At 37.8% G+C, this 26,659-nt stretch overlaps 1 protein-coding gene across 1 annotated transcript in view; it reads left to right on the top strand.

Moving 5' to 3' along the window:
• The window catches only part of LOC123675684 (proteoglycan Cow), a 59,439-nt gene that overhangs the window by 30,055 nt on the left and 2,725 nt on the right, over positions 1-26,659 (top strand). Inside the window, exons 2-7 of the mRNA XM_045611137.1 lie at positions 15,067-15,124; positions 20,985-21,087; positions 23,736-23,879; positions 25,644-25,789; positions 25,843-26,060; positions 26,296-26,515. Coding sequence (XP_045467093.1) covers positions 15,067-15,124; positions 20,985-21,087; positions 23,736-23,879; positions 25,644-25,789; positions 25,843-26,060; positions 26,296-26,515 — 889 coding nt within the window. The remainder of the gene's footprint in view (positions 1-15,066; positions 15,125-20,984; positions 21,088-23,735; positions 23,880-25,643; positions 25,790-25,842; positions 26,061-26,295; positions 26,516-26,659) is intronic.

Below are 26,659 nucleotides of genomic sequence, written 5' to 3'. Positions count from 1 at the left end.
TATTTCATAGAAACAGTCAAAATTTCGGTTTTGTGGTCACGGTATTTTTTATTCAATGTTCTCCTTGAATTTTTCACGATTGATTCTATTGAGGATTTCGAAGATCCAGTCGTTCCATCGACTATAATAAACAAAAATACCACGAAACCGAAAATTGTTCAACTCCTCAATATTCCATATTCTCTTTCGCTATCTAAGAAGCCATGCTCGAACATAATCCAATTAAATCAGAGTTATTTGCATCAATCTAATTAGATTTGTAGAACTCGGTTTTATTGAATTCGTCCATTCCACAAATATTTATCGAACGGCAAACTTGGAAATTAATATCTGGAAGCCCTAAGGATTCTCATAAGTGTCAACACAAAAGAAGTTTCTGCTTTAGTTCTGCGTCAAATGAGGTTTCCCAATGATTTATTGGAGAGGGTTTCCTTCATTCTTTTCCACTTTGTTGTTGGGAAATGATACGCATTTGTGTCAATATCAGAAAGCTAATAATTCAAAACAACTTGTTAAAGTTGAAGTGTTTGAATTGTATATCAAAATATCGTTATCATATCATCATGTAACTATCATATATGAAGTCAAACTCCTAATTGAACTAACTTGACCATAATGTTTATCTTTAGATCTTCAATAATACTGACCCTCCCAACTTAAACTAAACAGCTGTGTTACTCCTTGAGATTTTCAACGATATTGGCATATCTCACCTTCTTTTATTTGATACTGTGTTTTGATTGAAATGAATTCTGAATTCATGTATTATTCCTGTATTATTTTTGACATTTTTATATCATTTTTGTGTTCAGTAGATTATGCAATTAAATAATAAGAAGATACATTTTCAACAACGTTAAGGAATTGTTAAACAGTTTTATCAAAAAAGAAATCTGAAAATACTTCATTTTTTCCAAAAAAAATTAAAATAACTTGTGTGTTGAAAATATCATATTTTTCATTATTTTAATTTTCATCTTGAAAATAATATATCAGAAATATATTATTTGATTGTGAAATAATAATTTGAAAGGTCATACAAAGTTTTGCACAAAATTAAATAAGGAACGGGTGTTTTTTTTTCGAGGTATAAAACTTTAAGTTGGCATTACTGTTCAAGATGGCGACCGATTCAACAGCTGTCAAGTGATTTATTCTCAGTTTGGTTTGGCAATTCTTCATGAATAGCCCACGTCTGAAGAACTCTTGCAAATAGTGCAAGTTTATTTCGAAAATAATGGTTCTGTGCGGAATACGTATCGCGCACTACGTCCATTTTATTTTGTTTAGCGATGAAGCGCACTTCTGGTTGAATGGCTACGTCAACAAACAAAACTGCCGCATTTGGAGTAAAGCTAATCCTCAAGTGTATGTCGAGACACCGTTACATCCAGAAAAACTGACTGTTTGGTGCGCTTTATGGGCTGGTGGAATCATTGGTCCGTACTTCTTCAAAAACGATGATGGCCAGAACGTTACAGTCAATGGTGATCGGTATAGAGCCATGATTACTAACTTTTTCATTCCTGAATTGAACAACCATGATGTCCAGGAGCTGTGGTTCCAACAAGACGGCCCAACATGTCACACAGCTCGTGCCACAATCGATTTATTGAAAGACACGTTTGGTGACCGCCTAATTTCACGTTTTGAACCTGCGAATTGGCCTCCAAGATCTTGTGATTTAACACCACTAGACTTCTTTCTGTGGGGCTATGTAAAGTCATTGGTCTATGCGGGTAAGCCACAAACCCTTGACCATTTGGAAGACAACATTCGCCGTGTTATTGCCGATATACGGCCACAAATGTTGGAAAAAGTCATCGAAAATTGGACGTCCAGATTGGACTACATCCGAGCCAGCCGTGGCGGTCATATGCCAGAAATCATATTTAAAATGTAATGCCACAAGATTATCTTGCGGATAAATAAAATTCATGTCAATCGAATAATCCATCATTGTTTTATTGCCATTTAAAGTTACCCTTTAGAAAACATTTTTTTCTACCTCTTTCAGTTACAAAGTTAAAGGGGGGCTCAAATTATGGTGAAAAACCCGGTACAATGTACAAATCACTGATAAATTTTTGGACTATTCGTGAAAAAAACCTACCATGCTATGACCTAATCAAATAACGCGTTGAGGTGAAAATGCGCCTCAAATATCGAGAATACCGATGTAGATAACAAAAACAATACATTAAAAACCATTTCCAAACATGAAAGCACATCCCATAGATGACACTTATGCAACATATAGAGATATTTGACAAAGTTTCGTACAATCCTTGTTTCCGAATAAATAGCCAGAATTCAGCAGAGCTGAAGGTTGAAACGACGAGTACCGAAGCGATGTACGTTTGAAAACTCCCGAAAACGCTCGGAAATGAAAGCTAGAAGTATATTGTTGTTAGACGAGTACGCTACGTTCAAAATTACAATTCCCGCTAGGTCGTTACAGAAAATGAGAACTCCGAAGTTCTCATGAATGGGGGAAATTTATTTCTGTCGTTAGGAGGGGCACTTGCACAATTTAATAATCATGTTCAGCCCATCCAGACGCCAGACTTGTTCGACGAAAAACTCAATAAAATTCGTTTCCTTTCCATGGGAACAGATAATAAGATTCTGCAGTCCATTAAATTCTGTGTATTTCGCTGCGTAATTTCAATGGAAAACATGTTTCGCATGGCGGAGTTAAAGAAAAAAAGCCTGGTTATGCTGTGACCTGGTCCTTAATTTCAGTGTTACAGGAATGATTTGAAAAAAAAAAAATCATCTTGAATCAAATTAAAAAAAAAATTCCAAACTGTTATTATATTTCACAATCAAAGAGTAGATTTCTGATATATTATTTTCAAGATGAAAATAAAAATAGAGAAAGATATGACTCTTTCAACACACAAGTTATTTTTAATTTTTTTTTGAAAAAATGAAGCATTTTCAAATTTTTTTTTTGATAAAATTGTTCAACAATTTCCTAACGTTGTTGAAGATGTATCTTCCTATTATTAAATTGCATAATCTACTAAACACAAAAATGATATAAAAAATGTCAAAAATAATACATGAATTCAGGATTCATTTCAATCAAAATACAGTATCAAAAATAAAAAAAGGTGATATATGCTAATATCGTTGGAAATCTCAAGGAGTAGCACAGCTGTTTAATCAAAAATCACTTGACAGCTGTTAAATCGGTCGCCATCTTGAATAGTAATGCCAACTTAAAGTTATATACCTCGAAAAAAACACCCGTTATTTCGTTCTGTGAAATCATTTTAAAAAACACTAGTCGATTTCATGAAACTTTTGTAGAAAACATTTTTTTGTACCTCTTTTAGTAACAAAGTTGAAGAGGGGGATCAAATTATGGTGGAAAACCCGGTACGTATCATGAATTTTTTGCGAAAAACGTAAATTTACCATCTTTTTGTCATTTGAAAATTAAAAATATTCACTTTCTACAAAATAGATTATTGTTCAAGGAAATTATGTGGAAAATTCATAAAAAATCGTTAATTCGTAATAAAAGATAGTTCTAATTTCGTTTTGAACTTAGCAGCCACGTGGTGGTCTTCCTCTTAACCTTTAATCAGTATTGAATTACCGAATTAGGATTTCTCTTCAATCGAAGTTGGCTGTTCGATAGAAGGCATTCAATGGAGAAAATTCTGAAAAATCTAATCTAATTTATCCCACTGATTTCATCTATATATACGTTTAGAAACCGTTACTTGGGGTTCGTTCATCCTGTCTACAGTTTGGTCTGGCCTTATCTGGAAAACAAATCGATGTGTTTAATGGTCTTTCCACCCCTGTCTTGGGCGGGATTTAGGAGAGATTTCATTCACTAATAAGAGCCCGCTTTTTCACCGAGATTAGTGGGAAAAGTGCTCGGCAAAGACGCTGGGTGGAAAACTTCTTCATCTACTTCGTCTTTCTGAGATCTCAATATCTTATCGGGTAGGCTGTTACTCGGGACGTGCATTAGCTTTGGAAGAGCGGATATCGCCGATTTCTGACTTGAGAAATAAGTTGGAAATTTCCCAGACTTGAAGGTTTATTATTTCCAATCACATTTTCTGTTGGGGAAATACCAGAAATTGGTTTTTTAAAAGGTCTGCTAGATGAAAATCTTTAGGTCGTTTAGTTGGCACACCCGTTTTCTATAGATACTTCTGTTCTAATGTTCAGTTGAAGGTTAGCCATTTAACAATATGGATCTTTTATCTTTTGCTGAAAGTAATAAATTGTGAAAACTTACTACCAAAAAATGATACTGCAGTAACTAAATATAAACATAAATAATTAAAAATCTGAAATCTTCTACGATGAATTACCTCAAACGACCCTGAACCCTTGACCTTCCTCTAAAGAAAAGATCATACGAGTTTCTTCGAATAAGATTGGAAATGTATGAGGGTTAGTTTGCGTGAACCGTATTTCGCAAAGCTTTCTAGATCGCCTGAAGTGATAGGCCGACCTCAGCCATTCGACAGTAGTTATTTTGTGTGTAAATAACCACGACCTACTTAGTTAGTTATTCAGATGCTCGTAACCAATGGAGTGGAAGGAAGACTTCCTAAGAAGCGATGCTAATTTACCCTTTCGAACTTTTGCCAACATAAGTATATGGCATTAGAATTGATTTACGTCATTGTAACTTTGCTTCAACAAGCCTCGAGTCAAATTTGTTGATTATCGGTTAGGTTTGGATTGTTGGAATTTTACTGGGAGAATACTTATTTTGACAACTGTTAGAATTGAAAGAATGCTTTCATCTATGAACAAGGACATATTTCCTTCTTTAACATTAAATTATATTCTCAAATCTTGACGTTCTGTGCAAAATCGCAAGCTGATACTCAATACTTTTGTAGTGACTCTGCAGGCCTTATAGGTGGCGTTGCTGGCTTCCCGTCACTCTTTAGTAAGACATCGGTGGATTCATAAAGAATTTCCGAATTTGTACAGAGTCACCTCTCCACGATGGTGTGAGAGGGTGTGTCTTGGGTAGAGATCACTGGATAGCGCAACTGATGAGTCCAACAGCGTACATGTCTATGATGTATCAGTAACAGATTAAGTCGCATCGACTTTTTTCACTAGTCATGCCAGATGAACATGTTCTTGAATCAGCAAAAATACTGACCATTTGCAGTTTGGATAAAAGCTACGCATTTGATGAGATATCGCATGAAGGCCTTCTTCAAAAGATGAAACTGTTCTATTCTTGATATATTACAACCATGAAGCAACTAGAGCTGGCCTAGAGGAAAGTACTGGACCCTCTATTGTAGCTCTTATACACTGAAGATCTGACCACAACTGAACGGACCACAACAGATACTTTTGTTGATGATGCAGTCATACTAGCTAATGATGAAGATTCTACAGTAGAAAGACTTATCCTAAAAAATCAACTGAACATGAAAAAGTGGTTTGAAATTGGAAAAAAAAGTTTAACGAGTCCAAACCAATACAGGTAACATTCCTGTTTAGAGAAGAAAATTATCCTGCAGTCAAAATCTGCCATCTCGAATGGGTAGAAATATAAACGATATACATAATATTATTGAATTAATATTTTCCTTCTACAAGTTTCCAAAACTCGTATTCACTTAAGAGTTTCTAGTTCCCATATTTCCTATCCTCTCTACATGAAAATAAACTAAATAGCAGTCCTTTGTGTGAAATTTGCATTGTTTCCTTATCAAGTTCCACAACTATTCAAAACGAACACACATAAGCCCACAGTCGTTCGTTGTTGTTCAATTTTTTTCTTAATCCCAATACGCTCTGGTCAAGATAGAACATCCAACATACCCAGACGTTCCGTAATGAACATCCGCAACAACAATGGGGTCAGCCATGCTGTAATTTCGAGTAGTTGGAAGTATGCAGAGGGTTTACGAAGTTATTTATTACACCCCCTTCATTATAACATCCCTTAAATTTCATTATGTTACGTAGTTATCCTGTTGTTGTTGGTTAATTCCCCACCTAGGCACACATTGTTGCTGGTAACAGCATTCTTTAGCTGTGAGGAGTTCTATTGTTCGACTGGAAAAGGTGAATTGTCACAAAGTTATCTCTCATTTGCTTGTTGGCGATATTCAGCCCTCTATAGAACGGCACGACATTGAGTTTTTGCGAAGGAGAAGGATGAATATGATTGATTGACCCCTTTTTACCCCTATCGGGTTCATATTTTTTGTCAGTGACACTCCTTAGAAGCTCAGACAGTTTGGTGGCCTCGGAAGACCTATAAATGTACTGAAAAAATTGACTATTCGAGACTTCAACGAATCTTTTTCACAATATCGAACAATAATTAGTTTACTTCATTGATGAGTAAATCGATAGGAAAGGCTATAATTTAATCTTCTTTTTCATAGAGAAACATATTCCTGCTCCTTAAATAGAGGACATCGAATGTTGTGATCGTTTACAAAAGGTTAAAAACTTCCTTTAGATATTTATGTATCCTCTTTCGATTTACCAACAATGTTTCAATTACTTTTGAGGAAGAAGGAAAAGGTCTAACAAATGCAGTATGAGTAGAGTTACTGAAGAAGAACCAACTGGTCAACCAAGAAGAATCAAGATTTTTCAGGCAACTGGAAGTGTGAGACATGTTATCTACTACTTCTCAAGTAGATGATCCATAGTTAAAACAAGTTAGAACTATATTTATGTATAATATAACCTTATGTCATGTTCAAACTGGTGCAGAGAAAAGAAGAACTATCACAAAATATCCTTATTCTACCTTAAGACTGCTGGGTGTTATGTTGACGATATCTTTCTATTTTTTCAGCTGTGAGTTTGTTTGAGCAGGAATTAAGTATAGCCTATAACCTTCGCAGAATGTCGTTCTTTATATTGGTAAAATAATTTCTAGAATAATTCCAATAGTTGTTGAAATAAGTCAGAACATACAAACAAATTTCACCTGTACCTATACAACTACGAGCCTTTATGTTAACTTTAGTCTCTGAAACAATGAAGGTCCAATAATAGAGAATTCACAAAGCTGATTCCATTTATATTGTAATAGCCGAATACCGACTGAATTCAATACAACCAAAACCGAAAATCACCAATAATAAATCACCACAACCAAAAACTCTCCCCCTGAGTTTCGAACTATTTTTTATAGTCATAAATATAGCCCCTAAAGCAGCAACAACACTTCCTAAACTACAATCCACGACGCGATATTTCAGCGTGGTGGCAGCACAGCACAATTATTCCTATATTAATGTTTTCAACCCTTGGTCTCGTGGTCTGGGGGTTGGAATCTGCCCCCCGGTGTGTGAAAGGCCACAAAACGGATAAAGCTCGATATTGGAGGGGCGGAATTGCCGGATCCTGGTCAGGACAGGCATACGAATTAGGCCAGTTCCATCTGGATCTTTCCGGATGCTGAATATCTTACTCCCGGAGAATTAAACAGGGTGCTCCAGGCATAATCGACGGTTTGTGGAAGTGACATCGTTTATTGATTGATGCTGATTTATGCTGGGTGCGACCAGGCTTCGTACACAGGGAATTAGGGAAGTTTGAAAAGACCTGAGGGGGCTTTGGATAATTTGTTCCTCGGATCAAAGATGCTACGTAGGCGTATAACTTTGATTCCAACTTTTTTTTTTACGAAATTCGAGGTTATATTGTGAAAAACTGGTTGTACATTTGTGATTCGAAGTATTGTCCATCGCTGGCCACTACTTTCTCCCATCTTTCGGGGAGCGTATGAATCCAGCGTTGAAAAAACTGGTCATCTTCTGAAGCGATCTACGAATCGATCCAATTTTTTACTTCTTCATAAGACCGGAAGTGCTGGTCAGATAGTCCGAGGAAGCAACCTCTGGAGGATACGGTGGATGGGATAGGACTTCCCATTTCAACGTTTCCAAGTATGTCTTGACCACTTAGGCTCAAACTCATTAATTGCGTTCGATAAAGATCGCCCGTGATTGTTTCAGTCGGTTTTAACAACTCATAATACACTACGCTGAGCTGGTCCCACCAAATACTGAGCATGATCTCAGAACCATAAATATTCGGTTTGGCCGTTGACGTGGAAGCATGGCCGGATATTCACATGATTTTCTGCGCTTGGGATTATCGTAATGAACCCATTTTTTGTATCCAGTCACAATGCGATGAAGAAATACCTTTCGTCTTTGACTTCCAAGCAGCTGTTCACAAGCAAACAAACGCCATTCAACACCTCTCGGCTTCAACTAGTACGGCACCCAATTTCCTTGTTTGTGAATCATTCCCATGACTTTCAGGCATGTTGACATGGCTTGTTGCGTCACACCCAATGATCCAGCCAATTCTTGTTGCGTTTGAAACGAGTCTTGATCAAGTAATGCCTCCAATTCTGCATCTAGGAAAACCTTTTCTCTTCTGAATCATCGTGCATTTGGCTCGACAATGTTTTCAAAAACATCTATAGAAGTAGAAGAAGCTACGCCATAGGTATTTGAGAGCATTCGATGAGCCTCAGCCACAAATTTTGATGAATTGACATAAACTGCTATTTTAGCATTTTTTGGTTGTTAAGATAAGGATCTATAGTTCCCAGAAGATTATCTTTCATGTTGACATACCTTGGCTGTTGTCTATCGTGAGGCTTAATTCTCTTTCTGTCGTCTGCAAGTGCTTGCACCAGTGAGTACCTCCTGCAGACCCAAACTCTACAATGCATAAGGTTTTTGATGTTCTAGATTTTTCTTTATTATTTCATTCGTAGATTCATACTATTTCTTAGAGGGAGCAGCTTTTACACCCTGTTAGGCTTTCATAAATTTCACTACAATTTTTGGTTTTTCAAAAAGGAAAGCTCTGACGATCTTTTCCTTTACGCACCTGTGGTACAACACACCACCATAAGCCCTCTTGACCATCTTCTTACTTCTGCAGAGCCTGGACCTTTCATAGGATCTGGCTGGTACAATACCCCTCAATTTATCTTTGCATTGACCACATTTTGGTACACTCTTTGCTTTTTTGAGGTACAAGTAGTTCAATCTACCACCAGGAGTACGAACTATTCTCCTCCTGTTGGATTTTGTGTTGTTTTACAACCTCCTTCTGACTTCTACTTCTATAGATGTTATTGAAAAAATTGTCGAGCCAAATGCACGATAATTCTGGCTTTATTCTTGGAATATTATTTTTAAGTCTCATCATCTCTTATTGACCTGCTTGCAAAGGTCAATTGATGGAATATTTTACCAAAAGGAAGAACCTGAATTGATTAATTTTGTGAAGTATTATTCTACTCTTGCAGCTGTTTCTCTTCCCTCGAACCCTTAGAAACATTCAACTCCATTCCTCTTTATTCCGAACAAGTCAAACTTTCATTATGAATTTGAAACTTGTTATAGCGAATATTCCAGTTCGTTCAGGATATCCAGCGCTATTTTCTAACAAAGTGAATTTTCCGCTCAACAGATTTTTCCGTCCACTTTTCACGAAACAATGAGCCCACTCTGAATAATCCATTAACAGTGCGGAAAGCATTGTGGAAACGACAAGAAAATGGAAAACAGAATCGACTCCGCATTTTCCCCAATTTTCTGATTAATCTTTCGAATTTTCCGTCAACTCTATGCCATCCCATGGAATTTTTCCTCGTAATTCCCTATTCATCTCTGCGGCATTACCTGCGCAAAACCTAATTTTCTTTTTGCGAGGAATTAGCGGACGTCGGAACGCTAGCCCCCACCCCTGGATCTTTATGTTTCGATAATGAAAAACTCGTTTATTTCAGCAGCAAACTCGACCTAATTCGGCCGGTTATCAAAGCGGTCATTTAGCCACGTAATGCTCCGACCAGCTCAACAATTCTTTTGGCTCTCTAGAGAATGGTAAACTTGTGCTATTCGCTTGGGTACAATTTCGACCAAGTTGTGCTTGCTCCACAATCGTGCAGGCTGCATATTGACTTCCTAACTGGTTAAGGATGAGATATTGGTCTTTCTTTATCCAGTATCCTCCTACAGTTCTTGAGTCAACTTTTATATAAATCTTGCACAACTTGTAAACGAATTTTAGTCTCTCGGAAAGAACTTAGGAACGGGTGTTTTTTTTCGAGGTATATAACTTTAAGTTGGCATTACTGTTCAAGATGACGACCGATTTAACAGCTGTCAAGTGATTTATTCTCAGTTTGGTTTGGCAATTCATCATGAATAGACTCATGCCTGAACAACGCTTGCAAATAGTGCCATTTCATTTCGAAAATAATGGTTCTGTGTGGAATACGTATCGCGCACTACGTCCATTTTATTTTGTTTAGCGATGAAGCGCACTTCTGGTTGAATGGCTACGTCAACAAACAAAACTGCCGCATTTGGAGTGAAGCTAATCCTCAAGTGTATGTCGAAACACCGTTACATCTAGAAAAACTGACTGTTTGGTGCGGTTTATGGGCTGGTGGAATCATTGGTCCGTACTTCTTCAAAAACGATGATGGCTAAAACGTTACAGTAAATGGTGATCGGGATAGAGCCATGATTACTAACTTTTTCATTTCTGAATTGAACAACCATGAGGTCCAGGAGCTGTGGTTCCAACAAGACGGCGCAACATGTCACACAGCTCGTGCCACAATCGATTTATTGAAAGACACGTTTGGTGATCACCTAGTTTCACGTTTTGGACCTGTGAATTGGCCTCCAAGATCTTGTGATTTAACACTGCTAGACTACTTTCTGTGGGGCTATGTAAAGTCATTGGTCTATGCGGATAAGCCACAAACCCTTGATCATTTGGAAGACAACATTCGCCGTGTTATTGCCGATATACGGCCACAAATGTTGGAAAAAGTCATCGAAAATTGGACGTCCAGATTGGACTACATCTGGGCCAGCCGTGGCGGTCATATGCCAGAAATCACATTCAAAATTCATGTCAATCGAATAATCCATCGTTGATTTATTGCAATTTAAAGTTTTATAGCTCTAAAAAAAAACACCCCTTATATGGGAGATCAGAAGTTAAAGGTAACATTCTCCAGAATATTATATAGAGAAACTCACCCTATATTGCACCCGAAAGACTTCAAAGATACTCCAAAATTAATGGTATTAATATCCAGACCCTGCCAAAGTACGTCTCCCAATTTCCACAGTGATTTTCCAGACTGGAAAGCAGAAAAGCGGTGAAAGACGCAGCTCAGCAGGTAGAGACACGTCCCCGATTGATCCTTGGGGGCATAACCTCCAATTGATTGAAGTTTTATAATCCGGTCATGCCTGAGTGGAACACACTACGGTTCTAATTCGATTAAACGATTTGTGTTTTCACCCACACTTTGAATCCCAAACTCTGAGCCGATCGTTTCACGGAGTCTGGATGTGGAAGAATAAGACGTGAAAAAATCCGGGGGATCGATATGAACAGACGTAGAAATAGGGATCTGCTGGGGGCTGTGGAAGAATTCCGGGGAATTTTGTAATATTCGGGCTGGGATATACGAATGCCTTGATTAAAACCACGAATATGAAGGGTGTCCATAAAGATGGAGTTTATTAGTGTTATTCAGTACGATTGGGGAGTTGGAAAGACTGGAATTGATCGTTTAATATGCTCGGAGAATTTGGAGAAACATTAGTTCTCTTTTCGACCGAGTTGGGTATGTTTTTGAGTGCTTGTTTACTGGATTGATAGCTTCATCTTTTTGTCACAAGGTCTGTATTATTTGAATTTTGAGGCGAAAGGGGGCTCAAAAGATAAGGTTCATTCATTAATTATGAATCTTACCTCGAATTCGTTTTATTAGGCCAATTGAAAAGTGCCAGGTCTGATGCACAGATGGCAATGCTAGTATTGAATCCATACGATTTTCAGTTAATACCAACCTTCCAACGATACGTGTCAAAATTTGACAGCAGTCCGACCATTAGTTTGTTAGATATTGCGTTGTGAGTGTACCTACTTCGTATGCTGATAAAATATTGCTTTTTGAAGGGAAAAAATACAGCTGAAGCCTAGTCTTGGCTTGATGAAGAGTTTCCGGGGTCTGCACCAGGAGAATCAACCATCATTGATTAGTATGCTAAGTTTAAACGTGGTGAAACGAGCACCGAAGACGGCGAACGCAGTGGACGCCCAAAAGAGGCTGTCACCGACGAAAAAATCAAAAAAGTTCACCAAATAATTTTGAATGACAGTAAAGTGAAATTGATCGAGATAGCACACATTGTGAAGATATCATCTGAACGTGTACATCATATCATTCACGAACATGAAAAAGCTCACATTGATCTTAAGCAACAACGTGTTGATTATTCTGAGCAGTGTTTGAAGCTGTTTAACTGCAATAAACCTGAATTTTTGGGTCGATATGTGACAGTGGATGAAACATGGCCCCATCATTTCACTCCGGAGTCCAATCGACAGTCAGCTGAGTGCACTGCACACGATGAACCGAATCCAAAGCGGAGAAAACACAACGGTCAGCTGGAAAGGTTATGGCATCTCTATTCTGGGATGCGCAAGCTATAATATTCATTGATTACCTCCAAAAGGACCAGACCAAGATAAAATCGTTAAAAAACGGTCCCATTTGAAGAAAAAAAAGGTGCTGTTTCATCAAGACAATGCGCCGTGTCACAAATCAATGAAAACAATCGCAAAATTGGGCTTCGAATTGCTTCTGCATCCACCGTATTCGCCAGATCTGGCACCCAGCGACTTTTTCCTGTTCTCAGACCTCAAAAGAATGTTCGCTGGAAAGAAATTTAGCGCCAATGATGAAGTATTCGCCCAAACTGAGGCCTATTTTTTAGCGAAATATGAATCGTACTAGAAAAATGGTATCGGAAAGTTGGAAGATCGCTATAATCGCTGTATTGCCCTCGGAGGCAACTATGTTGAATAATAAAATCGAATTTTGCCAAAAAAATGTGTTTTACTATGGTAGACCTTGGGGTTTTTAATTGGCCTGTTAAAGAAGTCTACGAAAGGGCTACAAGTCCTATTATGTCCACTTGACGATTGATATACACAACCATAGAGAATGATTCTTTTCAGTATTCATAGATACTCAATTTTTTCAGTAATATGAAGAAGGTATTTTAGAGGCAGGAATTTAACCTGAAAGAGAGTTCATCTAATTCTGAGGGTGTTATTCCTAGATCACCAACTCCAAAAACCACAAAATCGTAGAGCATCAGACCTAACGGAGCTACATCCATTGGCGAGAGGAATAATGGTTTTCCATCCCGTTGATTGCCCAATTGTAACAATGAAGCTGTCTGCGGCAGTACCAACATCAGTATAAAACCCCCAGAACCCTGAAAATGTCGACCTGCGCCCCCACAATAAATAACAATCCATCCAACATCAAACAAACCCCGCAACGACTGCTGATCTCTTCGAGTTAATTACAATGAAGAATGGGCCCGCAACGGTTGTTTTGCTTATCGATTGCAGCGCCCCCTTGTCAAAACAAGACGCACCCGAAATATCGTGTCGGCTCTTAAAGATGATTTATGGTCGGTTTTCCAGAATTTCGCCTTCGTTATTTTCGCGTGATTTTCCTGGATAAACAGGACGCCCCTGGATGATCATTTGTCTGGCGGCATTAGGCTGATACGCGACGATTCTGAGGGGGTTGTGGAAAGTTTTGAGGAATTCGAGACTGACAGGCTCTGAAAGCTTTGGGATTGGAGGCGATTAGCATAAACTCAGGAAAAATGAATGATATTGCCGGAGGTTTTCCTTTGATATGGTACAAATGTGAGGGTGTTGGAAAAAAATGAGCGCTCGTTCATTCATGCTTCAATTGCGCCCTTTGAATACACAGAACAGGATATCATTATATGTGGTGTCCAAGGGCGCAATTTACGAATTAATTAACGAGCACTGAAATTTTCTGTCTGCTTGAATTTCCTATGGTTTTGATGAAGAGATCAGAACGAAATTTTGCTCGAAACTAAGAATGGTAATTCAATATACAGGGTGAGTCAATAGTGCGCAATTATTCGATAAATCTTGAAAATTTTAGGATAGGAAAATTATTCAAACTTTGACGCAAACGACAGTACTCAGCGCATAAGCTTCAATCATTTTTGATTCTACAGGCTGGTCCGAAAGCGTTAAAACACGATACTACCCTATTTTTCAAATGAGAATATCCAATATTTATATCATACTCATAATTTCTAAGAAATTCGAAACACCCCACTTGTCATAATTTATCTATTGAATTTTTTCACGTAGGCCACTTTTGTCGAAAACATTAACATTTATGGATATTTAAAGATCATATCTTGAAAACTATTCTGGATAATTGTACGATATTTTTTTATTGAATTCCCTAAAAATTTTCAAGTCTTCTGCAAATTTACGTATCACTTTTCAGTAGATCCAAAAGACACTGAAATTTTTTAAAAATGACCTTTAAAAATGTTAATAAGTCTATTTATTCAAATGGCATGCTCTAATTTTTTTTGCCTGTTGTTTAGCCTAGTGTATAATCTTAATTTTTGTTGGAACATATTGTGGAAAGTTTTCGCATTTCAAGATTTCTATGGGAGCTGACAGTATACTTTCAATGCATACAGATTCAACTCTACTCAATAGTTACTAATGATATCAATTGAGGATAAGCCAAATCAAAGATCATTATAAAATATGGAAGCATTCATTTTAATAAAATGAAATGGAAATCACGAAAAAAAAACCAGAAACAGTCTGAATTCTTTTGAAGAAACTGCAAACTTTGCAGACATCTGAACAGATCATATAACCTTGAAGGTATATTAAATTTGTCCATCGCTAAGTTTAGCTATCAGAAATGCAAGAAATCTAAAGAATCTACTGCATAGCAAGAACATTATAAAATAGTGGATATCAGAATTATATGTATATTTGTATTTAATATCAATTAAAGGAATTTTCACCGAGTAACGACTAAGTCAATTACTTACCTGAATTTGTTCAAAAAACGAAATGATATTTGGGGAGTCCAAATTAAATTACATTAAACATGAATGGCAACATCATTCTGCTTTTATTAACAATCAATTTTTTTTCTAGGATGAAACAAAACCTACGAAATCCATGGAGAAAAAAAGGTGGATACATGATCCTTCAAGTGAGTAGTGTGTCTTCTTATATTATTCACCTGAATTTATTGTAAATCATTAATATAGGCCTTCTTCGAAACAATACAAAAATAAATGAATATCAAATAATCATTTGATGCAGAGTATAATTGAGTAAGTTCACTATATGGATAGGTGACCAACCTGCCAGTCACTATATTTCAAGAGGAAATCACTGAAGCAGAAGCTTCTAAGCTCTTCCAAATCCCATCCTGGTATTTCATTGTTGTAGGTTAGTTTATTTTGATGAGGAGTTGAACGATCCTCCTGAAATTCAGATTTGAGAGATTATTTTGCCGTGTTTACAGTTGTATTTGTGAATGAGTCAATCTGTTCTGGAAAAGGTAGAGATAAACAAACGCACACCAATTCCCAACTAAACGTCAGTGGCATCCTTCTGAATATTATTCCACTCCCACTTTGAGTGCGCAAACAAAGCTTCTCACCGTCTCAAAATACCTTGAGTGGAATTGTTTCGATATTTGAACCAACTCAGTCCTAAAATAGATTTCTCAGAGACCACTTATCTAAGGTAAACGCTTTCCATCTCCCCTATTTACCATTTTATGATCCATCAATAGGGGGATAGTAACTTCATCCATTTCCTTTGATTTTCCAGTCGACTCTGCTTGAATACATTATCCTCCGATCTATAGGCTCTCTACGTGCCCATAATGGAATAAACGAAGGGATTTTCCGAATAATGGGATGTCTTTCTCTGAACTTTAACTGCTCTATTTTCGGGAAGCTAATGATGAAAATGAGACGAAAGGGTTAATAAGGGATTTTCCCAGGAAATTGGAGAGTTTATTCGGGTTAAAGTTCGTTTTCTACCAACTTGCCCATATAAAATGAGAGGGGGAGAATATTTTGATGAAAATATACGTGGATTTGTCCTCATTTCTTAAAAATTCTAGGAAGTTCGAGGTAAAAGGTTTTTTTTTAGAGCTATAGAACTTTAAATTGCAATGAAACAACGATGGATTATTCGATTGACATGAATTTTATTTATCCGCAAGATAATCTTGTGGCACTACATTTCAAATATGATTTCTGGCATATGACCGCCACGGCTGGCTCGGATGTAGTCCAATCTGGACGTCCAATTTTCGATGACTTTTTCCAACATTTGTGGACGAATATCGCCAATAACACGGCGAATGTTGTCTTCCAAATGGTCAAGGGTTTGTGGCTTGTCCGCATAGACCAATGACTTTACATAGCCCCACAGAAAGTAGTCTAGCGGTGTTGAATCACAAGATCTTGGAGGCCAATTCACAGGTCCAAAACGTGAAATTAGGTGGTCACCAAACGATTGTGGCACGAGCTGTGTGACATGATGCGCCGTCTTGTTGGAACCACAGCTCCTGGACATCATGGTTGTTCAATTCAGGAATGAAAAAGTTAGTAATCATGGCTCTATACCGATCACCATTGACTGTAACGTTCTGGCCATTATCGTTTTGAAGAAGTACGGACCAATGATTCCACCAGCCCATAAAGCACACCAAACAGTCAGTTTTTCTGGATGTAACGGTGTTTCGACATAAACTTAAAGATTAGCTTCACTCCAAATGAAGCAGTTTTGTTAATTGACGTAGCCATTCAACCAGAAATGCGCTTCATCGCTAAATAAAATGAAATGGACGTAGTGCGCGATACGTATTCCGCACAGAACCATTATTTTCGAAATAAAATTGCACTATTTGCAAGCAGATTTATAGGTTCTACCTAAAAAACTAATTCACACATCAAACTCCGATTTATACGGATGAAAAATTTCCCGCAACTCTTCCATTTTTCCTATAATTTTTCCTATACGCTTTCCTCCAAGAGAAGTCGTTAGGGGATCAGATGTGGCAGGGTTACAGGGGGGTTAAATTCAAGATGAACGTAACAAATTGCAAGAATTCCTCTTGGAAGGAAGTTTATATATGTAGGGCTGGAGGTTTTAAAGTACATCGTTAGCTGATATTACGTTCATCGAACACTCCGTTTATGTGGATTTTGGGTGTGGTCACATTTCTTTCTGAAATAGTATAATTGGAGTCGGAGAACAATATTAGGATACCTTTAAAGGGTGTTTTTTTTAGAGCTATAGAACTTTAAATTGCAATAAAACAACGATGGATTATTCGATTGACATGAATTTCATTTATCCGCAACATAATCTTGTGGTATTACATTTTAAATATGATTTCTGGCATATGACCGCCACGGCTGGCTCGGATGTCGTCCAATCTGAACGTTCAATTTTCGATGACTTTTTCCAACATTTGTCGCCGTATATCGGCAATAACACGGCGAATGTTGTCTTCCAAATGGTCAAAGGTTTGTGGCTTATCCGCATAGACCAATGACTTCACATAGCCCCACAGAAAGTAGTCTAGCTGTGGTAAATCATAAGATCTTGGAGGCCAATTCACAGGTCCAAAACGTGAAATTAGGCGGTCACCAAACGTGTCTTTTAATGAATCGATTGTGGCACGAGATATGTGACATGTTGCGAGGTCTTGTTGGAACCACAGCTCCTGGACATCATGGTGGTTCAATTCAGAAATGAATCATGGCTCTATACCGATCACCATTGACTGTAACGTTCTGGCCATCATCGTTTTTGAAGAAGTACGGACCAATGATTCCACCAGCCCATAAAGCTCACCTAACAGTCAGTTTTTCTGGATGTAACGAAGTTTCGACATTCACTTGAGGATAAGCTTCACTCCAAATGCGGCAGTTTTGTTTGTTGACGTAGCCATTCAACCAGAAGTGCGCTTCATCGCTAAACAAAATAAAATGTACGTAGTGCGCGATACGTATTCCGCACAGAACCATTATTTTCGAAATAAAACTGCACTATTTGCAAGCGTTGTTCAGGCATGAGTCTATTCATGATGAATTGCCAAACCAAACTGAGAATAAATCATTTGACACCTATTAAATCGGTTGCCATCTTGAACAGTAATGCCAACTTAAAGTTATATACCTCGAAAAATAACACCCTATAGAAGTGAGGAGTAACCTCCTTGAAGCCATTCCAGTTATTGGAGATCTTAGAGCTCTGGAATTGTAGGGCAAGCTGTAGACTACAAAGACTAATGGCGAGAACAGCTTGATGGGGGACAATAAAACTAACTCAGCAAAATGCAAATTTTCTGAAGTAGAGAAAGACTTTAGTTCTACTACCAACATTTCATTCAAATGCTTAATTAAAGCCATAAGATCATGTATCCACTTTTGCTCCAATTATTCAGCGTTTTTATTACCAAAATCATCCTTCCTTCCTTCTGAAACATAACCACATTGTAACCAAACCAAACTCAACCCCATTCTGCACGGCTCGTAAGCAACCTTCTCATAACATTCTTGGAGACGGTGCATAAACGTAGTGAACCGTAAATGAAGGATTAGGAAGCCATGCAGGAGTGATAAAACGAAAACGTTCTCGTGAATCCTCGCGAGTTTACGTTCCTTTTGATTCTCCTCTCCCCACGTCCTTTTTTATGCGGGGTAGGGGAAGAGCCAGAGAATGTGCCATTAATCATGTCAGAAAGAAAATTGGGAACATCGACAAAACTATCGATGGGTTTTCATTCGGGCTTTTCTCCTGGACTGAGGTATACAAGCCGAACTGCAATGAATTACGGACGAAGGAATTTGATGAGATCAAATAAATTTCGGACCAGCTACGTCATTTCTTTCATAGCGGAAGGAGGTTTTTTCTCAATTTTTTGCGCTAGAGTGCACAAAAAGTGATGAGGATTGATCGTTCCAAAATACGTTTTTAGGTGGGTTGGTATACCTGTTATAAACAAATTTCCTATCCAACTTACGCCTAGATCATTTCCTGATATATTTGAAAAAAACCTAACACTCTGGACAAGAAATACTCTGCCAATGGTTGATCTTACGCTTCTAAAAAGTTAGCATTCTAAAGTACAATAATTTCAGCGTTATGTCACTCTCATTTCCCGAAAAAGTGGTATGCTGTAGTATGCCCCATAACTCTCCACTCAATGAATCCTGGGCCTCACCAACAAAAAACATATAACTTCTCAAATTATATTATTTTTCGTCAACATAGTCACCTCCAATGGTGACACGTGTACTCTAACGATCTTCTAACATATTAATACCTTTTCTGTAGTAAAGTTCTTTTTTGCTTACGAAATAGGCTTCATCCTCGGCAATCACTTCTTCATTAGAGCCTAATTATTATCTTTGAAGCGATTTTTTCGAGGTCTGCAATAACCCAGCAATCACTGGTAGCCAGATCTAGAGAACGAACTAGAAGGTCAAGCAGTTGGAAGCGCAATTGGTTCTTTGGGAGGCTTTCTCGAGCTTGATACCGTAGGTGCGCCCTCTTCTAAGGAATTACGGTTTTTGTTCCATGATCGCTGGTGGACTCTTCAGCGATCTCTGCCCAAAACATACCCTTCTCACACCATCGTGGAGACGTGACTCTGCACAAATTCAGGGAATCTTTATGAACACACCGATGCCTCGCAAGAGAGTGAGACGAAGCCAGCTATGCCACCTCTTGGGCATGCAGAGTCACTACAGTTCGATTCGACATCAGACAGGCTTGCCAGATCCAGAATATTATCGAATGGGTAGAAAAATTGAATTGAATGAGTATATTGCCCGAATGACAGAGGACCAAATGGTGAAGGTAGCCAGAGCCAGATCACTGCAGGAGGGCGAAGCATAGAAAAGCCTTGAAAGAGCTGGAACGCCAGTCTATCTGCATAGGACGAGTTACGATGAGGAATAGGCACTAAGTCTAATTGGAAGATAGAAGAAGAAGAGCATTGTCTTGGGGAAAGAGTATGTTTTCTTCTGCATTTGAGGAGATTCGTAAAACAACCTCTGATCTACAAAAAGAAGCTGTCACAAAATAAGCTTCTAAGACTGCTGCCGGGGAACTATTGGTAAGGCCTACCTTCTGTACCACTTGGGCCTATTGGCGAAAGAAATTTGCAACGTTTGTAGACATGAAAGCATACTGTACAGAGGTCCAGAAATGAGCAGACTAAGAAATACATTTCATGGTAAACCAGTTCTAAAACCTCACAAAGTTATAATACAAACTCTCATGAGATTGTCGGATCGCACTTCTGAAAAGAAAGGAATTTAAAAATCCCTAGTTATCACTAGATCACTAGACATAGAGATCTGGCTGGATAAGACTCTGTCTTCAGAGGTGCTGAGTTTCTTTGTACCTATCTTTCAGTTCATAAATTGCTGCAGCCTTAACGTCTTTATTTTGATTGATTATTTCTAAAAATGAACCTCAAGTATAACCCAACGATGCAAATAGACGAAATACTAAACCAAAAGCACCAAGACATGAGCAAGCACCGATTATATCTCCAATTCCACAAACTATCTGATACCAACCTCTGTATTTCTGCATTGAACGCGATATCGAACAAGCTCCGTAATGTAGGTCATAACTAGTTAATTAGCCAGTCAGAAAGCTATCCAGAAAGCCTGACATGATAATTAATTAGGAATTTTGCCGGAGATCGAAAATTAAATACGCTGCAACTGTAGGCTTCAAAGCCAGAGTCCTCGGTATTGCAATATTGTGCTTAATTTCCTTATTTCCCAGCCTCTATTTATGCCTTGATGTGCTTTTTCCCGAAATTGAGCTTCGAAACTTAGTGTTAAGTGTTTGTGGAGCAATTTCGTACCCTTATTCGAGATTTACTTCTCATTTTTGATGGGAAATCTTCTCTTTTCAAATGAAAGAGACATTATAACTGTAATGTTGTGAGGTTTATTTATACTTGATTGAAAAATGAGAAATAACAATATTGATAAAGCTGAGTATGTTTGTTGTTTCAGGTGATTTATGTAGACCACTAAACTGTAAGAAGAAAGAAATATGCCTGTTAGAAGATTCATTCACAGCAGTTTGTGTGTCCAGAAAAGAACTCAAGAAGAATGGGTAAGTGAGTAGAATCACAAATGAAAATATCAATTGATCAATTGAAGTCAAATTTTTTGATTTCCGAATCTATTTGATAGCTATGAGAAAAATACTTTCAGAGTTAATATTACTCAACATGTGGGAAAGAGGTCTTCAGCAACTGTTATTCAGGATTTGGTTGTCGGTTTGAGTGACAACTTATTCATTTTAAGGAAAGGTCTGGCCAATCACTTCACTAGACCAAATTGCACACCATACAGTGATTCTTTGTGTATGTAAAGGTCTCTCAGCAGTTACAGAAGAATTTTTACTGTTCTATACGCGACAATTTTTTTGTTTTCATAGCCACCGAGTGAAAAATGTATCACTGAAGAAAATTTGATGTAGTGTCAAGGATTTGAGACTAGTCGGTATGTTTTAAGGAATCGATTGTTTGATGCAGAAAATATAAAGGGTGTTTATTTAGAACTATAGAACTTTAAATTGCAATAAAACAACGATGGATTATTCGATTGACATGAATTTTATTTATTCGCAAAATAATCTTGTGGAATTACATTTTGAATATTATTTCTGGCATATGACCTCCACGGCTGGCTCGAGGGCTGGCTCGGATGTAGTCCAATCTGGACGTCCAATTTTCGATGACTTTTTCCAACATTTGTGGCCGTATATCGGCAATAACACGGCGAATATTGTCTTCCAAATGGTCAAGGGTTTGTGGCTTATCCGCATAGACCAATGACTTTACATAGCCCCACAGAAAGTAGTCTAGCGGTGTTAAATCACAAGATCTTGGAGGCCAATTCACAGGTCCAAAACGTGAAATTAGACGGTCACCAAACGTGTCTTTCAATAAATCGATTGTGGCACGAGCTGTGTGACATGTTGCGCCGTCTTGTTGGAACCACAGCTCCTAGACATCATGGTTGTTCAATTCAGGAATGGAAAAGTTGGTAATCATGGCTCTATACCGATCACCATTGACTGTAACGTTCTGGCCATCATCGTTTTTGAAGAAGTACGGACCAATGATTCCTCCAGCCCATAAAGCGCACCAAACGGTGTTTCGACATACACTTGAGGATTAGCTTCACTCCAAATGCGGCAGTTTTGTTTGTTGACGTAGCCATTCAATCAGAAGTACGCTTCATCACTAATGGACCTAGTGCGCGATATGTATTCCGCACAGAACCATTATTTTCGAAATAAAATTGCACTATTTGCAAGCGTTATTCAGGCGTGAGTCTATTCATGATGAATTGCCAAACCAAATTGAGAATAAATCACTTGACAGCTGTTAAATCGGTCGCCATCTTGAACAGTAATGCCAACTTAAAGTTATATACCTCGAAAAAAAACACCCGTTATATTAAATATTTTCTTATTTTCAAGAAAGTCGTTGCAAACAACCGATTCCTTCAAAAATCCTGACTCGTTTAAAATCATTGACACTACTTTGTTCGATCCTAGCCAGTTGAAGCGAAGCCAAAGACCCAACATCGCCCAATTAAAAACAATCCTTCGAGAAACTCAAACTCCCACTGTCACATTCACTCCCAGTGAGTTTTGATCTCGAGAAAGTCCCTCAGTTGGCAAAACTGCGGCATCCGAAATCGAACAACTCCAATCTCCCAAATGGACGTTCAACAGACAATTAACTTTCTTCTTCTTCCACCTTTTCGACCTGTCCCGAAAGTAGGTATACGATTTCCCAAACGTTTTAATTTCCCGTCCGAGGTAGAAAATTCGGTCGGCTTCAGCATCCGGAAAGTTCATTAAGAATACGTTCCACTTCGCTATACGCGATCGGGATGTGTTCCAATCAAAAATTCATGAAGGAAATATGTGTGAGGGCAATTTCGAAGAATCGGGCTAGGTTGAAGAGACGGCCGTGCCTTTTGAGCGCTCTTCGTGGTGGGGAGATTTAATTAACGGCCGGGAAGAATGAACTGAAGGGCTGGCTGATCCACCTTTGAAGTTGATACACAATTAAGAGTAGATATAACGAGAGATGAGGGTGTATTTCACGAGATTTCAGTAATTTAAGAAGGCGTGGCAACACCGCAAATTATTATTATGTTTCACGAGATTTCAGTATTTTTCGTAGGTGTGGCAACACCGCCAATTATTTTTTTTCGGGAGTTCCCCAAGGTGACTTGCGGAAATCGTCAGATGTTAGAAAGTATTTCCAAAGTGAACAGCCTCTCACTTCATCTTATGTTTTCCATTCCGACTCTCCTAGGTCTACGTTAGACTTTTCAGAATCTTAGAGCTTGGGTAAGTTAAGAGAACCAAAAGGCTTTACCAGTATCACACGCTCTACAAACCTGCGTGAGTCGTGATAAAATACTGCTGGTCAAAACTTCTCCCTATTTGCTCTATGGGCGTACCTCAACCTCTCTGTATAACCGTTCTTTTAAAAATAAGACAAATACTCTGGTGGCTGGGTTTATATGTCCAGTGGTGGTGATTTACAGAGTGTTGTACAGCCCACGAAGCCATCTCTCGAGAAAGCACAGAGTCACTACAACGCTACTGTAACCAATAGATATCAACATATTAAATCCTGTTCAGAGTTGACACATCTGACTATGTTCCCTCGATCGAATAATTTTTTTCTGCTAGAATCAGATGGTTGAATGAAAATTAAAAACCATTTTCAGTGACATCGTAGTTCCCAAGTTGACACAGAAGAAGGAAGAATCAGTCGATGAAGACGACGATGACGAAGAAGATGAGGATGACGTATTCTATGATTCGGATGGCGACCAAGAATCCAACAGTGAGAATCTGAGCGATTCTGTTGTGTGAGTATACATTTAGCATATCGCATGATTAATACCAATTTGCGTTCTGAATAAAATATTTAGTTTGCTATCATCTCTTGTTTCCTGGTAAATAGGTTGATTACATTGAAACACCCTAATTTATATAATGGAATTTCTTGTTTTGTCATGTTTGTCGTTCACTCTTAGTTTGAATGTTATCGGTGGGATCTCTAGTGTCTATATGCACCCTGATGAGTCATTAATGATCTTTTTTGCTTTGTTGTTGTTTGCAATTATTGTCAAGACGGTAGATCTTGTTTCATCATCATCATAATTCAGTTATGAAAAGTCCAATGCTGAACATAGGCTTTCCCAAGAAGTTTCCATCTTTCTCTGTTCTCTTCACGTCTTGTTTACCGTTTGCTAATTCAATGACGTATTTTACCGACGCATTATTAGAACTACATTCAATTAAGGAACAAAAATAGAAAAACTTGTATTTAAAAACAAAATACCTTAGACACATTAAATGTTAACGTATAGTAGTAGAATTATTCACATCAGCTCCGTATATAAGTGTAATTGATATTCACTGAATCTGATGTAAAATAAATAAAAACATCACTTCTCGGCCCTTACCTGAAAATTTGTTCATTTATATCAAAGACAAAAATAATGGGATCATGCAAATAACACTATTAACATTACCTCTCCCTTCAAACCATTGTTCATATAAGCTTCAAAATGGTTTGCATTCCACATAAATTTAAATCTCTTTATCACCCAAAGAATTTCAGGAAGGTTAGGAAACACTATTCGTATGACTCTTCCGTTTATCATGATACTTTCCTTTTTAATGATGTCCTTAAGATAGATATATTCAGGATTTGATGCCATGACGTTGAGATACCTAAAGTCATCCATCTAACCAACCGAAGGAAGCCTGTTTACGGTCTTTATTATATTATACTATAAAAGGGTTGTCTAGACTGCTGTCATCCTTTAGTGGCTTTCGTTATGGCCTTTGAAGATAAGGGTATTGTCTTCCCATTAGGGAATTCTATCATCATGTTTATCTCAAGAAACCATATCACTAATACCCACAGGGTTGGTTAAATTCCATTCGTTTGAATGAAGGATCCTTTTTCTTTCCTCAATTTTTGGAAAAATTCATAATTTCGCTTCTCTTATTGGGCATCTAATATATTTCTTCAAATAGATCAAATATATTATTATTGAATTGGCTAATAAATGATCGTAGGAGCCTCTTCTCATTCATTTAGGAAATATATTTCATTATATGTCTATTTCTCATCGTATCAAATCAAGGTCTAGTGCATATTCCACACTTCCTAAGAAGGATTTACATGGTCTAGAGAACAGGATAGGAGATAGAATATACAGTTGGCTAAGTTGGCATTTGTTTTAATTCAATTCGGCTGCTTCTCTGGATAAAAGCTATGTTCGATTTGCTGGCACATCTTCTGAAGTTCCATTCCTTTCAACCAGATTTGTTTTAGAGTATTTTCTCGTTGTTATAACTTATGAACGTTTGAAATTGTCCTATTGGTTAAGAGAGTAGTATTTGAGATAAAAGAAAATTATTGTATTGATAGCAAATCTGTTAGATGGATTAGATCAATATCCATGGACTGGTAATTGTAGTGAAGTCAAGAGGAAATTGTCATGAAGAATCAGTTATAATGCTTGCAGAAAAGGACTTGGCTACTCATATACTAGGGTTTTCGATTAATCTTAGTTTCTGAGTCTAGTAAATCTTTATTTCAAAATTTTTCCTTCCAGATGTAAACCCTGTCCAGTTGTCAAACCAACCTTCTTGTGCGGTTCAGACAATAGGACGTACAGCTCCCTCTGCAGGCTCGACTATCATAACTGCATCCATCACACCGGCATCAAATTAGACTGTAAGGGTTTCTGCCCTTGTAAAGGTGAGGGCATTCAGAATAAGTACTCCCACATTCTTAATTACGTTCTCTTTCAGAAAACAATTCACATCTTAGGAAAAAACAGCGACAATCAGACCGTCTCAATTCTTTCATGAGCAAGTACAAAGCAACCCTTGATAAAACAGGAACAGCTAGTGGAGCACTTGGTGGAAAAACCTCACAATCGAAGTCTGACGTGTATACTTTCACACCACAAGATTTCAAGTACGAGAACAAGCACTACAAGTATATAAAATACACCAAATTCAACAAGGTGAATATTAGTCTAACCTTTAATTCTATTATGTTGTTTTCTTAGTCGCTGAAATATCGAACAGAAGTGAAAAAAAAAATAATGCTTAATTATTTAATCCCATATTCAATTTTCCATGAGATTAAAAAAGGATAAAGGATAAAATCTGATGAAAATCGATTGAGCCTGTTAGAGCAAGCGTACTATTGCAAGAAATATGTTTGAAGGGCGTTTTCAAGTCGATTTGGTTTTCCAGGAAAGCAACGACATCCCATACACCGAGGACAAGGACAGATTGAGGGGTTACAACGAGGTATTGGACAACAAAATATCCAATAATGATGTAGATCCAATCATGTCTGGCAAACAATGTTCTCCCATAGCTCTTCAAACAATGGGCAACCGAATGTTAGATTGGTTCTCTGTGGTTATGGCAGATTCCACGAAGAGGAGGAGGTCCAAGAACAAATCGAAAGGTGGGAACATAGAAATATAGATATTGGACATCCTAGAAATGTTACTCATTGTCATTTGCATAGAAGTTAACATCGGAAAATTCTCCTGTGGACGATAATTAAATTTTTTGCGGAGTTTAATTCTAAAGTCTTCCACACACGACA

This window comes from Harmonia axyridis, chromosome 3 (assembly GCF_914767665.1).
Source record: "Harmonia axyridis chromosome 3, icHarAxyr1.1, whole genome shotgun sequence".
Classification (NCBI taxonomy): Eukaryota; Metazoa; Arthropoda; class Insecta; order Coleoptera; family Coccinellidae; genus Harmonia; species Harmonia axyridis.
Note: the sequence above shows the minus strand (reverse complement) of the source record. Positions and strands in the feature narration are given on the sequence as shown.